The sequence below is a fragment of the Procambarus clarkii genome, chromosome 60, assembly GCF_040958095.1.
Source record: "Procambarus clarkii isolate CNS0578487 chromosome 60, FALCON_Pclarkii_2.0, whole genome shotgun sequence".
Taxonomy (NCBI): domain Eukaryota; kingdom Metazoa; phylum Arthropoda; class Malacostraca; order Decapoda; family Cambaridae; genus Procambarus; species Procambarus clarkii.
In genome coordinates this window covers 8876356-8889255 of record NC_091209.1, presented here as the reverse complement: position 1 = coordinate 8889255, position 12900 = coordinate 8876356, and the positions used below count along the sequence as shown (strand labels likewise).

Genomic DNA, 12900 nt, shown 5'->3' with positions numbered 1-12900 from the left:
TTTATTTCCTGTGCACTGCGGGAGTGTCACATTTGGAGGCAACGCAGTTAAGGGGTTAAACGAAGCAGGTCACCAAAGTTAATTGTTGGGTGTAGCCAAGTCAACGCGAGAAAGTACTGTGCACACTTCCAAGAGGAAAAGCTGTGGTGACATTCCATCACAGAAACATTGGTGTGGTCCTCCTAGAAACTTGGCTACACCCAACAATTAAATTTGGTGACCTGCTTCGTTTATAGCATTGATCTGAGCAATGGTTTCTTTATTTTGTGGGTGTCAAAAGAGCAACGTCATACCACAACTACTCATAACTGCAATAAAACATGGCAAAGTGCCAGAGCGAAGCAGGAAACACAACTGCTCACTATGAATGCCCAGGGCTAACTAAACATCACAGCTGTGTGGCTCCAGGGAAGTAGTGCACACTGTGACATTGTGCAAAGTACACATACATTCCATCTACAATCTTTCATCCTCAAGACCAGAATTTTTTGTTTTTGTCATAATTACACACTGCCCCGAGTAGGCGGTCATATATTATTGACGAGTACTGTAGGTTTCGCCCACCTGAACGTACCTGGCAGGTCTGAAAAATATTTTTTCCTTATGAAACTGTGCATCTGGTCCCCTAGCATCAGCGTGGGCACTGTATGCCTCGGTGTATACGTCTAAACAAACTGCCAGTCGGTATAAAATCAATGGGAGGAGATGAAGGCGATCACTGCGAGATGATACTAATTCATCCCAATGTACATTAACCTCCTTCTCCATATGCTGTAAAGATACAAAAGTTAGATTTGCATCCAGCATGAAAAGAAATTGAACTATGATAAAACATGTCACAGATTATGTTACTACAAGACTTGTTATATTGTGAGCATGACAAAACACTAACCCTTAGCTGTGGGTTGTTAGTTGTTTGGTGGTGGCCCTCCCATAAGAGAGACAGTGCCACCACAGGAACTGTGCTTGGATGATCTGGAGACACTGCTACCAGTGCTTCCAGACGTACTGTGACAAAGAAAAATATATTCCTATGTAAGAAAATATTAAGATACCATGACTTTATTTTTAAAAAATGAATTTTTTATCAATTAAAAGATATGCTGGAAGAGGTTTTTAAACAGTAATTGCCATGTAGTGTGCATCATATAAGCTGTAACTAAAGTTTTTATAAATATAATTTATTTTCATGTCTCGTGATTTCCTTGGTTGTGACCAAGAAATGTTCATGACAGATACATGATCAAAAGCAAATAAACTCGTGCATTTGGACTAGTGTAAGAGCTCAACATGGCAAAGCACTTCTAAGCTTTAAAGCTTAGGTAGGTACAGTATTTTATAAGAGGTTCTTTTCCTCACAATCGAATGGTTCCAATATATTGGAAAATGCTTCATCTAACATCATGAAGTAGACACGGCAAAGAATGGACATATTTTTCCATGTCATGTAGCAAATACTTTTTTTTTTTTTTTTTTTTTTTTGCACAAATATTGAATGTACAGTGTACTTGCACCAGCAAATATAACTGCTGTCTTAATGAACTATTAGAAGATTTAAATAAGGACAAATTGGAAGAAATAGGATAAGTTTCTCAAACTTGCAAATGCTACATCCTTTGGAAAGGAAAGAAAAAATTGACTGAAATGAAACACCTCTGTTTGGCAGATCCTTGATGGCTCCATGCTAGTCACTGAGAGCCTACAGGAAATTATAGGTCCCACTATAAAGGTGCAGGGAGCATGAAGATACTGTATTACTCAGACCAAGAAAAGGTCCAGAAAAGTAGAGCAAAACAAAACGGCACGGTAAACAAAACACAAAACGAGGACCCAAAACAACCCACCTGATCATGAGACAGTTCACCCTACCAGTAGCAGCTGCATGCCACCAGGCAGCCACACACTTTGCTATCTGATACAATGATGTATCAGGTGGGATCAACCCACCTAATACATAATTGAGCCAGGAAGACATAAAATGACAGCCCATGAGAGGGAAAGGGAGGGTCCAGGAAATCTTCAAGGATCCACCATTAAGAGGCTTTCAATACATCCTATGGAGGCTCTCTGTTGCCATCTCACCAAGGAGAGAAAAACAGAAGAATTTACCAGGGGCATAGGAGAGCAGAAGCCAGTAACACTTATAAGAGAGTGAATCAGTAATGTCGCTCCACCTAGAACCACACAAGCCCGTTGCGCTAGCACTTTGTTGAACTGCCAAAGCTCTCAAGCCTGAATATCAGGCCAGGACATGTTCAAGAAAACTGCAGACAGAGCATAAAACTGGTGAATATCATTGGCCTTAGGGTTTACCACAGGCTGACTAATCATAACACTGCAGATGACCCGAGACAAACGGGCCTTAGAACAAGAGACCAGGGAAGCAGGGTGCACAAACAAAGCGTCCCCATGCACACCACTAATGGTGCGGCAGTAACATCAAATAGCTGCAACTAAACTTAACAAATGATGCATCCCTGGCTGAACTAACCCAAGCATCAATCACCAAAAACAAAAAAAACAAAACAAAAAAAAAAACTCCAGAAACCAGCCATTTCATTCTTAGTTAGAAAAGGAGAAGACTGCAAATGAAGAAAACGGCCGCTGGGCGAAAAGAACAAAATCCCAGCTTCCAGAAGAGAACTTGAAGCTTCCTAACCCTAAACTCTGAAGCCAAGGCCAATAAAAACAATCCTGGATCAAAGGGGCAAGAGAGAGAGAAAAAAGGGCCTTTTTAACAAACTAAGAAGGCTCAGGAGCATGAGCAGGCTGGATGTGAACAAATGACCAGAAGTTGTGAAGGAGTGCTGACAAAATCATGACATTCTGTGTTACTGACAGCAACTGTGCCATGGCTGACTGATAAAAGCCAACGGCATTTGGCATGAGAAGCCTCTCAACAAAATGCCAAGTCAAAAATTAAAGGACCATAAGAACAGGAGCCACAGCAAAACTAGGAAGAGACAGAAAGAGACCTCGTACTGTTACCACGACGAAAACCACGTGCGACGTGCCATGAGATTGGGAACCTGCAGACCATATGATACGAGTGTTATAAACTCCAGACATAGAGATCAGCAGAGAACCTTGAACTACTGAGGATTAGCTCTGGCTGGGGTGTGTGAAGAGGTCGAGTGCAAGGAAAGGAAGACGCCACCAGACGGAACCTCGAAAAGCCGGAATATGAAACTGGCAAATCATAAGCCGCTGAAGGGCCTGTGGAGCTTGCACCCAATGGAACTACTCTGAAGAAAACAGTGTAGAGCCCAGAGCCAAACCCTGGCAAGAGGGTTCAGCTCCAGGCCATATAGGATAAACCATGATTACACTAGTCGCAGACTTCAGGGAGGAAGGTATGACTTGCCAAACAGGCAGCATGGCAGGGGCAGTAAGAATGGCCATTGGAAGATGGACTGAGACTGAGGCACATCCTTCAAACATAAGCCCTCTGAGTGCAGGCATGCTGGGACCCAAAAGTAAAGACCAAGCATGAGCACTGAGCACAGGGGGGCTGCTCACCGAGTATAGAATAACAAATGCCAAATGCAGGCTAGAGCATAAGTGGTGTTCTGTAAAACAACCCCCATAAACCCCCTGTGCTACCCCCTCAAGGAAGAAATACCTCAAACTGCCCCCTAAACCTCAAAGCCTTGCAGAGGAATCAAAGACCCTGCACTACCCAGGTATACCCAGGGCAAGGGTCCCTCCAGAGGGGAACAGCCTCTCAAACACACCAGAGAAGACAACCCTATCAGAACAGGTGCAACACCTAGAGAAGTAAAACCCTGGATGCAAATAGCGCGAGGTGAACACTTTGTGTCCACACACAAAGTGAGGCACAAACACATGTATGTAAAGCAAACACGGAAAGAAAAAACAAAGAAATTGGCTTCTTTAAGACAAGAGTTCAAAAGATGGATGAAATACAGGAACAACGTTGAACATATGCACCAGCTAAATGGCTGACGAGTTGGCTCAGTGGAGCTGGTAGCAGGGAGTGATGCCACCTGGTGGAGGTGCAGCTGCCACTAAGGGGTCAACCACTTGACTATTGGGTTGATAGTTTCAGGCCTCATTTTGTTTTGTTTACCATGCTGTTGTTTGTTCTGTTTCACTCTACCTTGCTGATGGCCCTTAGTACCCTCAGCTTCCTGTCCCCTAAGAGGTGGCCAGGTTCTTAACCTTTGGCCCCCCAATAGGCTTAAAATGACTGATTCTTGTTATCCAGGTTGATAGTAACAGCAAGCCACCATAAGAGCCCTTCCAGAAAAAATATATATAGAATCCACATTAGGGTTTATAATTTAATTGGCACTACAATGGCCAGCTTTTTTAAGATATTCTTTCACTGTTTTACATAATTGCCTCCTGTTCCCTCCCCCTCCTGTATATATATACTGATGTGTCAATGGAGCACACAAAACATGTTCATTGTAAGACATGCACAAGATGACCACTTATCATGCACCAGCACACTCACATGCTCCTGCCTTACTCATTCTCCTCTTCTATTTCTCATATGTATTTTACTCGTGACAATCCTTAGTCATATGACATGCAGGTATTGTACATTTTTGTTTGCTAGTGTAAGCAAATGGTTACTTCAGTACATTCTTGTGGAAAACTTCCGCAAAAGTTTCGAGTGATAAGTGAAATGTCAACATCTGGATGCAGTGTAACTGCATGCTAAATTTGTTGATAACCAGCTCTTCCAGGAGGGGAAGTTCCCAGTGGGAACAAGGCATCAAATATACAGATAGATAAAAAAGCACTTCACAAATAAGATACTTGGCCTATTTTAATTGCACTCATTTAGTATAACTGTATTATCTGACACCTTAAGTTTATAAACTTACCATGTTTCCGCTCAAATATAGCCAAGAACAATAAATGCTGCTGCGTGACAACTTGAGCCTCACGTAATGACTGAGTGGACGGGGCCGCTTCATAGTCGGCCCAAGTGACAGGGCGCCACGACTTCAGCTCAGAACACACCTTTCCTGGGAAGTGCTGACGTAGAAGTTCAGCAGGTATTGCAATCGAACTGTGGTGTTAAAGTGTATTAGCAAGTGGTGCCAAACTGAACTAAATATTGTTAGCAATTCTACCTGAAAATCATGCCAAGTTAACAATGTTGTTGGTGTTATTAATCATTTACCGGCATGAAATATTCATGGAAATTATTGCAATTTCTAGAATAAACATTACATAAATTTTGTGTGTTGTATCTATCTATAAATCTGGCATCTTGTTCCCCTTGGGAATACTCGTCTCATTACAAAAATATCCAAGCAGTTAAATGTACTCCATTAGCATTTTGTATTAACCCTATACCATTACTGGTACAGTATTTGTATTTTTTTACCTTTCCATAATAATAATAATTGCACTTCACTCCCATCAATTCTGGATCATCATCAGTGTTACAAAGCCCTTCTCACAGCCCATACTTTTGCACTGTTTATTGTTACCTTATTAACTAATGCCACAAGCATTATGCAGCAAATTTCAACAGCCTAAATTATATGATAAACTTGTTTTGATTCTTCAGGTGAAAGTTAGGTAAAGTATATAATTAAAAATTCCTTGTTTACATCACTGGCAACAGTGATGTAGACATTTTTCCTTTAAAGGAAAAATGTGTGACAGCAAGAATACAGCAAGCAGTGCTGCTGTATTCTCTTGTGTATCCTTTCACTGTTCCATGTTTGCACAGAAGTGAATTCATAAATTTAAATTTATCTCTGCAAATACTTCAATCTTCTTCAACAAGTTGTTTGTTTATTTCTGAAGTAGAGAAACATCTGCAACTCCATATTCACTTTATTTTAAAGTGTTGAGTGTAAGGAGATGCAGCTTTCTGGGCTACTCCTCCTCATTGTAGTTCCCATTGCCTATCACTGCCACAGATGGGGAGACAGTAAATATGTTAGGCTCCTCATGACAAATTCTCCCCACAATGGACAACTACCTTTTCCAGCAGTCTTGTTCCTTCCACATGGTGGGAAGCTCGTGGGGACTAGAGATCAGGGGCCAGATTTAACAAGTAGTTATGCAAGTACTTACGGACCTGTACATCTTTTCCCAATCTTTGGCAGCTATTTATAACAATAACAACATTTGATTGGGAAGTATCGATGCTTGTAAACTGTTTGAATCTTTGGTGGCTTTGTTTACATTTATCAAAGATTGAGAAAATATGTACAGGTAAGTACAGCAGTGTTCTTGCATAACTGCTCGATGATTCCGGCCCCAGCCCACTACTGAGAAGAACTGCATTTAACAATCCTTACAAACATCAAACCACTCTCTTGACTACTTAATCCCCCGCTAATCCAACTACCCATAACTGCCACCAGGTGGCAGTTGGGGGGTACCTGAACACTGTGTGGAAGTGAACTATTAACACACATGACAAGCACATACCTTACAAGGCTGATTAGAAAACAAGGGAGGGAACAGGAAGCTAATGAGGTGCAGTCCAGAAAAGGGTGTTTCATTATGCTCAACAAAATATTCCTGGGATTGCACTTATTGGTAGCTCAACTCGACTTACTCCAGCCTGACACCGAGGCTAACACCTACCGGAACATTTGTGTGTGCAGGGCAAATGATAAGAGGCAGCCGTACAATCAACTGCTCATTCAAGAGGCTACTAAAATCAACCAATTTTTATTTATTTCATCACTGGTTTGCAAACACAGAAAATGGGAACTATACTGATAGACAGGAGACAAAACTTTGTGTTTAAACAGAGTACAATATACTGAAGCATATCCGGTAAACTCCAAGGAGAACCAAGACAAAACACCAAATCCCACCCACAAACAAATGGAGGAACTGGGTTTGGAACCCAGCTCCACGCTTAGACCCACTTGGGAAACCACAGTGGAGAGGAAGAGAAACCCAAGAAGCCTTCTTGATCCCTACACATTAGCCATTGCCTACTCCAACCAGACCAGAATACAATCTTCAAAACACAATCAAAGCTCCTGTCCTTGCTGTGTGGTTTCTCAGGGCAGAGAATTGGTGGTGACAAATGCATATATTCATGTTCCTAAACCCAGAGTACTGTATAGCAACGGAGTTTGTCCCAATTTTTTCATATCTACACACTACTTTATTTTTATAATTTCATAGGAATACAAATTTAACATTTAATTTCTAAATATAATTTGTGGAGGAGTGGGAATATGGGGGCACCAACAGGCGGTGAAATATGGGCGATACCAATATGGGTGAAACAACAAGCACAGTAATTTGGTCAATAGTAGTATGAACTTCATTCCAACATAAGTTCAAGTTCAAGTATGTTTATTGAGATAAGCAATAAATACATCTCAAAGGGATAGAGTAGCTTAGGCTATTTCTTTACATGTTTTTCTACAACACTGCATGGAAAAATGTTTTGAACTGGAATTCTTTCATTTGTGATTTCTGGGGCAGATGCTGGATTCAAGTGGATGCAAGAAGAGCTGGACCAGTTAAGGGGGTACACAACAATCTTAGTTTAGGTATTTTTGGTGGTTGTTGATTTTCACAATCAGCATCAAGGAACATATATCTCAATCTTCCAGCATTCACACACTCAAAGAAACTTTCATAACACTGAGGCAAACCTTGGAGACAACAAAGTTTTAAAGATGGCCAGTTAACACTTTCGCGCTCTCGGCGCTCAAAAAAAAACAATACCCCAGATGCTTTCGGCACTTCGCGCGCCTACGCAGTAAGACCGAAAAAGTGTACACTCTTTTGACTGTCCTGACAATAATTGAAGGCGCACGTATTTAAATTTGGTATCACTGTGTTCGCAATGAAATTGTCTATAAGAGCATACCTATAAAATGCCGCCCAAGCATAAGGAGTATCAACACCAAATAAAAAACTATGCAGATCACTCGCCGAGAGCGCCAAACAGCAACAAAATGTTTCCACTTTCTTAATGGTTGCGAAGCCTACAGTTGTCCTACATCGCTAATTTTGGTATCATTGGAATCACAATAAAATTCTCTACACGGACATATGCATATGAATGTTTAATATAGGTAATTGCCCACCCGCAAGAGTGTGTGAAGTGGAGAGTAGTTAGCCGCGAGCGCACTGGCGAAAACACAGGGGGGAAATCATGCTTGGAAAGTTTATACGTTTCCTGACCCTACTTTTCTATGTACGTATTTCTTTTTTATACCAATGTGTTCGCAATAAAATTTTCTATAAGATGAACTGTATAACATTGGTACAAAGCATGTGTAAGAGAAGCGCCAAATATAGAAACACGTCGCTCAGTATGCGTTCGCGGCAGAAACGAACGCGTTGTTTTCGTTCGTTTGATGTTTGTCATGTTTATACTTGTTGAAACATTTTATAATTTGTATGACAGTGATCGCAGTAAAATTCCCTACACAGACATATACATAACACATACAAATATTTCCCACGTGTTGGATATATCAACGGCTAAAGGGAACCCACTGCCACACGCTCGCCACACCCCCAAACATACTTTGTGTATTTTTTTTTTTACTCATAGAAGTTTATGTGATATAATATTCATTCTGGTACCAAAAACTTCGCAAATAAATTCTCTACAAAACAAAAGTATCCCCATCCATTTCGGTTAAAAAATGGAATTTATAGAAATATTTTTTCGATTGACGAGAAAAGTAGGCAGTTATGCGGAACCGTAAGAAAAACCAGTGACGAGTTATCTCTAATATAAAGCGCGAAAGTGTTAACTGAAAATACTGCAGTCTGCACAACCGATGTACCTATTGTGGTGCCAGATGTAAAAGTGAGGTGTATACCTACTTTGATCCTGCAGTCAGTAAAGCTGCTACCTGGTGGCAGCCAGGGTAGGTGGATAGCAGGTGCTTCTGTAGTTATGAGATTCTTGGCATTGTAGAGAGTTTGTTTGTTTTGTATTTATGTTGCATAGCAGGCAGTTTCTCTTAATAAAGGGTGGACTGAGGTATGTTCTCTACTTGTTGTCAAGCTTTGCAAGGGTAAGTGTCCTCCATGGGTATAAAAGTGAGCCAGAAGCCTGACATATTCAGTGTCCTAATGCCATTTATGTCAGGATTAAAAAGAGCTATTGAGAGAGACTTGTTCAGAAAAGATACATGCAAGCACAAATGCATAGACAAAGCTTAAGAAAGGTGGCAGCAGAAGGATATGAGGGAACCTTCATTGAGTAGTGATTTACAGTACTGTATACAGAATCGATGATGATTGATGCTGGTGATTGCAATAATAATGATAAAGAAAACTGAAGTGACCATACCTAGTTGAATTAACAGTTTCCAGGTTGACTAGCTGTGCATGTAGAGCCAGTCTAGCTTGCAGTCTGCGACGAATTGCCTGAATGGTGTGAGGCATCTGCTCAGCACTGTCCTGCCATGCTACAACCTCAGTGTCACCACCAGAGATTCCTGCTCCTGCAGCCTGAAATGCAAAAAACATGGTACAATTAAAACCAGAACTCCCTTAAATGCTATGAAGCATTTTCAGTCATTTATGAAGAACTATCTATGTCCATCTCTCAAATAAAATAAGCCAAGATATGCAATGCTGCAGAAATATGAATATCTACATAGACAAAGTAGACACGGGCAAAGCTTTTTGTTTTCTTACACATGTGGGTACAGGAGTAGATGATATCTGACTCCTGTTAGCTGGCCTAAAGCTTTTCCTTACCATAGCTCATGTTGAGCCTTACTTTACAAGTTTTCCCTGGACCATGAACCCCACCAATCGGTTAACAACCAGGTCCTTAACTACTGCTGAGTGAAAAGGGGCAAACAATTAAGGACTGGTACCCAGTCAATAAGTCATAAGTATCAGTAGCACCTGAGGACATAGAAACTTGAAGAGGTAGTTGAGGCCAATTCAGCAGCTTTAACTGTAGAAATGAGTCATATCAAAATGAGAGTAAGTTACTTAGATACAAAAAGTGAACAAACTCCAAGAATGAGAGTAATCCTGCCTACCTGCAAGAACATACGATATACATAAGAATTTATAAATATTGACAATATAGTCTTTGTGTATAAGAATGAAAATAGACCAAAAAATTTCTTACAGCTTTTGTCAGACCCAAATTGAAATTCATAACAGTGGTGTAGAATACATTACAAAACATAAAATTAGAGAAGGCATAGTGCTAACTTATGAGATGGGTGATGATGAAGCATAAGAAATTGAGGTTAGCAGAAAGAATAAAGGTAATACAACTAATATATTGGGAAAAATGAAGACATGATAGCACACAAATTGTAAAGCCCTACTCGGTTGCTCCCCAATGCAAGAGCTCATTGGCGCCATGAAAAGGATCATGCTTACATTGGGAAGGTCAACATCCTGCACCAGTACAGCAACAAACTTTCCAAGCCCTCACATTAGGGTCATACTGGTGCACTGGAAAATGTTCACTCCAGCTAGTAATGACCTCTAGAAGGTTCATTCATGTGTACTCAACAACCGCACTAACCACTGCTTGACATCACACACCGACAAAGAATATTGCAATATTCTTCAAACTTGTATTCTTGTGGCCCAATACAGACAACATTTTTATTACCAGAACTATGTTAAGAAATTAAGACCCAAGTTTTGAAAACACAATAAAACCGAACAAATTTACTATACTTTTACTACGAAATGAAATGATTATTATTAGTACTTATCTTTATTATTACATTACCATTATTAATGTGATTAACTTTGTGCACCAATGAGTTTTTAAGCTGTAACCCTTGCAGCAACCCTGTGAATAATCTCTCACATCCTGGTAACAGGCCTTCAAGAACACTCAACTCTCTGCAAGTCCCTGAAAACATATACTGTATTGCCTAGCAAAATTATGATGCTAGATTAGACATGCTACAATAAGAAAACACTTTGTCTTACCATTTCTTGAGACTCTTCACCACCAACACATGACTGTTTTGAATTTGAAAATGATAAACCAGCCAAGGTCTGAGCCCACTTGTATGGTCTACCAGTCGTAGTGAGATGATCAGATAGATTAATCCGCAGACGGTTCAGCTGGAAGAAGTTGGCCGGATTTGGTGATGTCTGCCCATCATCATCAGGGAAGAGACAGTTCAAGAGTGTATCTCCACTGATCACATCTCTAAAGAGAGAAATTTTCCATGACAATCCACTCTACTGGCATGACATAGCAGTATAAAAGCACAGTGTACTCTCGCTTGAGCTGACAGATTTGCACGACCCTTTTCACTCTTACAAGTACAGTGGAACCTCGAGTGATGAGAAGCTCCATCTACCAACATTTTGAGTAACGAGCTCGCCACTCGCCGAAAATTTGTCTCGATTGACGAGCTTTCGCTCCATTAACGAGAAAACCATGTGGTGCTTCCTAGCGTTCCCACTGGTTCTCACAAATTCCCAGATGCCTCCAACAATGCAAATCAATGATTTTGTATTAAAAGATGGTAATGATGCAGGGATGTAAAGGAGTGACTGCTGTAATGTTGCAAAAGCATTGATTTTTTTTTTTAGAAATTAAAAAAAAATAAAAAATTTGAAAAAAGAACAAATGTCAAAAGGTTTGTTCAGTGTATGTCAGGTAGGCTGCTAAAAAATAAAAAAAAATAAAAAATAAAAAAATTGAACAAATTTGAAAGAAAGAAAATGTCAAAAAGGTTCATTCAGTATATGTCAGGTAGGCTGCTCCATATTCTATAAAAAATAAAACCAGTGAAAAAATTAAAAAAATTGAAAAAATTAAAACGTCGAAAAGGTTCGTTCAGTATATGTCAGGTAGGCTGCTCCATTTTCTATAAAATAAAAAAAAATAAAAAAAAAAAATAAAAAAAATAAATAAAAATAAATAAAAAAAATAAATAAAAAATTGTCATAAAGGTTCGTTCAGTGTACTGTATTCAGTGTATGTCAGGTAGGCTGCTCCATTATTTAAAAATCAAATATCATATTGATGTTTTTTTATGGTGGAACTGATTAATTTTATTTCCATTAATTTAAATGGGGAAATTTGTTTCGAAAGACGAGCATTTCAAACGACGAGCTCGGTGCCGGAATGGATTAAATTTGTGAATTAAGGCTCCTCTGTATTCTACTAAATCTTAATTTAGCTATTTCTCATTATTTTATACTAAACTTTTAGTGTTTTTATTATTGTAAATTAAAGAAAACACTGCTGAATACATTTTGTTATCAAAACTATTGAAAACAGCATATTTTCAAAGTGAACAGAACAGTCATTCTACTGTATACTGTAAATCCATATATTGCAGTTATTTCTACAATAACTCTTGCAGAACATTTTGAAAAATCATTGCACAATATAAAATGTAACATTAAATAATCAATGCTATACTGTAACAGTATTCTTGTGCTTCATTTAATGTACCATCTCCTACATTTAATGCATACTTTTTGCAGTAAGTTCAGATATCTTTATCATTGTTAAAAACGTTATATTTACTAACATATTTTATAATACTCACAAACTTGCACCAGCAAGTCTGGGCTCAGTGGGGCAAATCCATCCCATAACACAGCATATACTGCAGAGGCTTATCAGACTCTGAAGGTAAAAACTAGTCTTTGACACCAAGAGTATAAAGAGCATGCCTTAAAATGAGGCTGTGCACTCCTCCTTGGAGCCAACCAGGCAGCTAGCAAGAGGGAGCCACCGTCAAACATTTCTAGAAAGGGCAAAATTCCAGAAATTCACACTTCGCTTAAATCCAGATATGTCTAGATCAATATACAGTAATCCATATGTTGGAGCCACTGTGCAGAACTGTATGGTAACCATATGGTATACTTTGCTATTGTAGAGGACAGGAAGCCTGTTAGGCCTATCAAGATTCCCATGGGCCAATCACTGACCTCACCCATGATGCACCCTACGAC

The 12900-nt window shown here is 39.6% G+C and overlaps 1 protein-coding gene across 1 annotated transcript in view; it reads right to left on the bottom strand.

Annotated features, from left to right (window-relative positions):
• thoc5 (THO complex 5) overlaps positions 1 to 12900 on the bottom strand; it is a 30961-nt gene that overhangs the window by 3022 nt on the left and 15039 nt on the right. The window contains exons 10-14 of the mRNA XM_069307447.1: positions 10906 to 11131; positions 9281 to 9441; positions 4857 to 5044; positions 893 to 1008; positions 575 to 771 (exon numbers count right to left, since the gene is read on the bottom strand). Coding sequence (XP_069163548.1) covers positions 575 to 771; positions 893 to 1008; positions 4857 to 5044; positions 9281 to 9441; positions 10906 to 11131 — 888 coding nt within the window. The remainder of the gene's footprint in view (positions 1 to 574; positions 772 to 892; positions 1009 to 4856; positions 5045 to 9280; positions 9442 to 10905; positions 11132 to 12900) is intronic.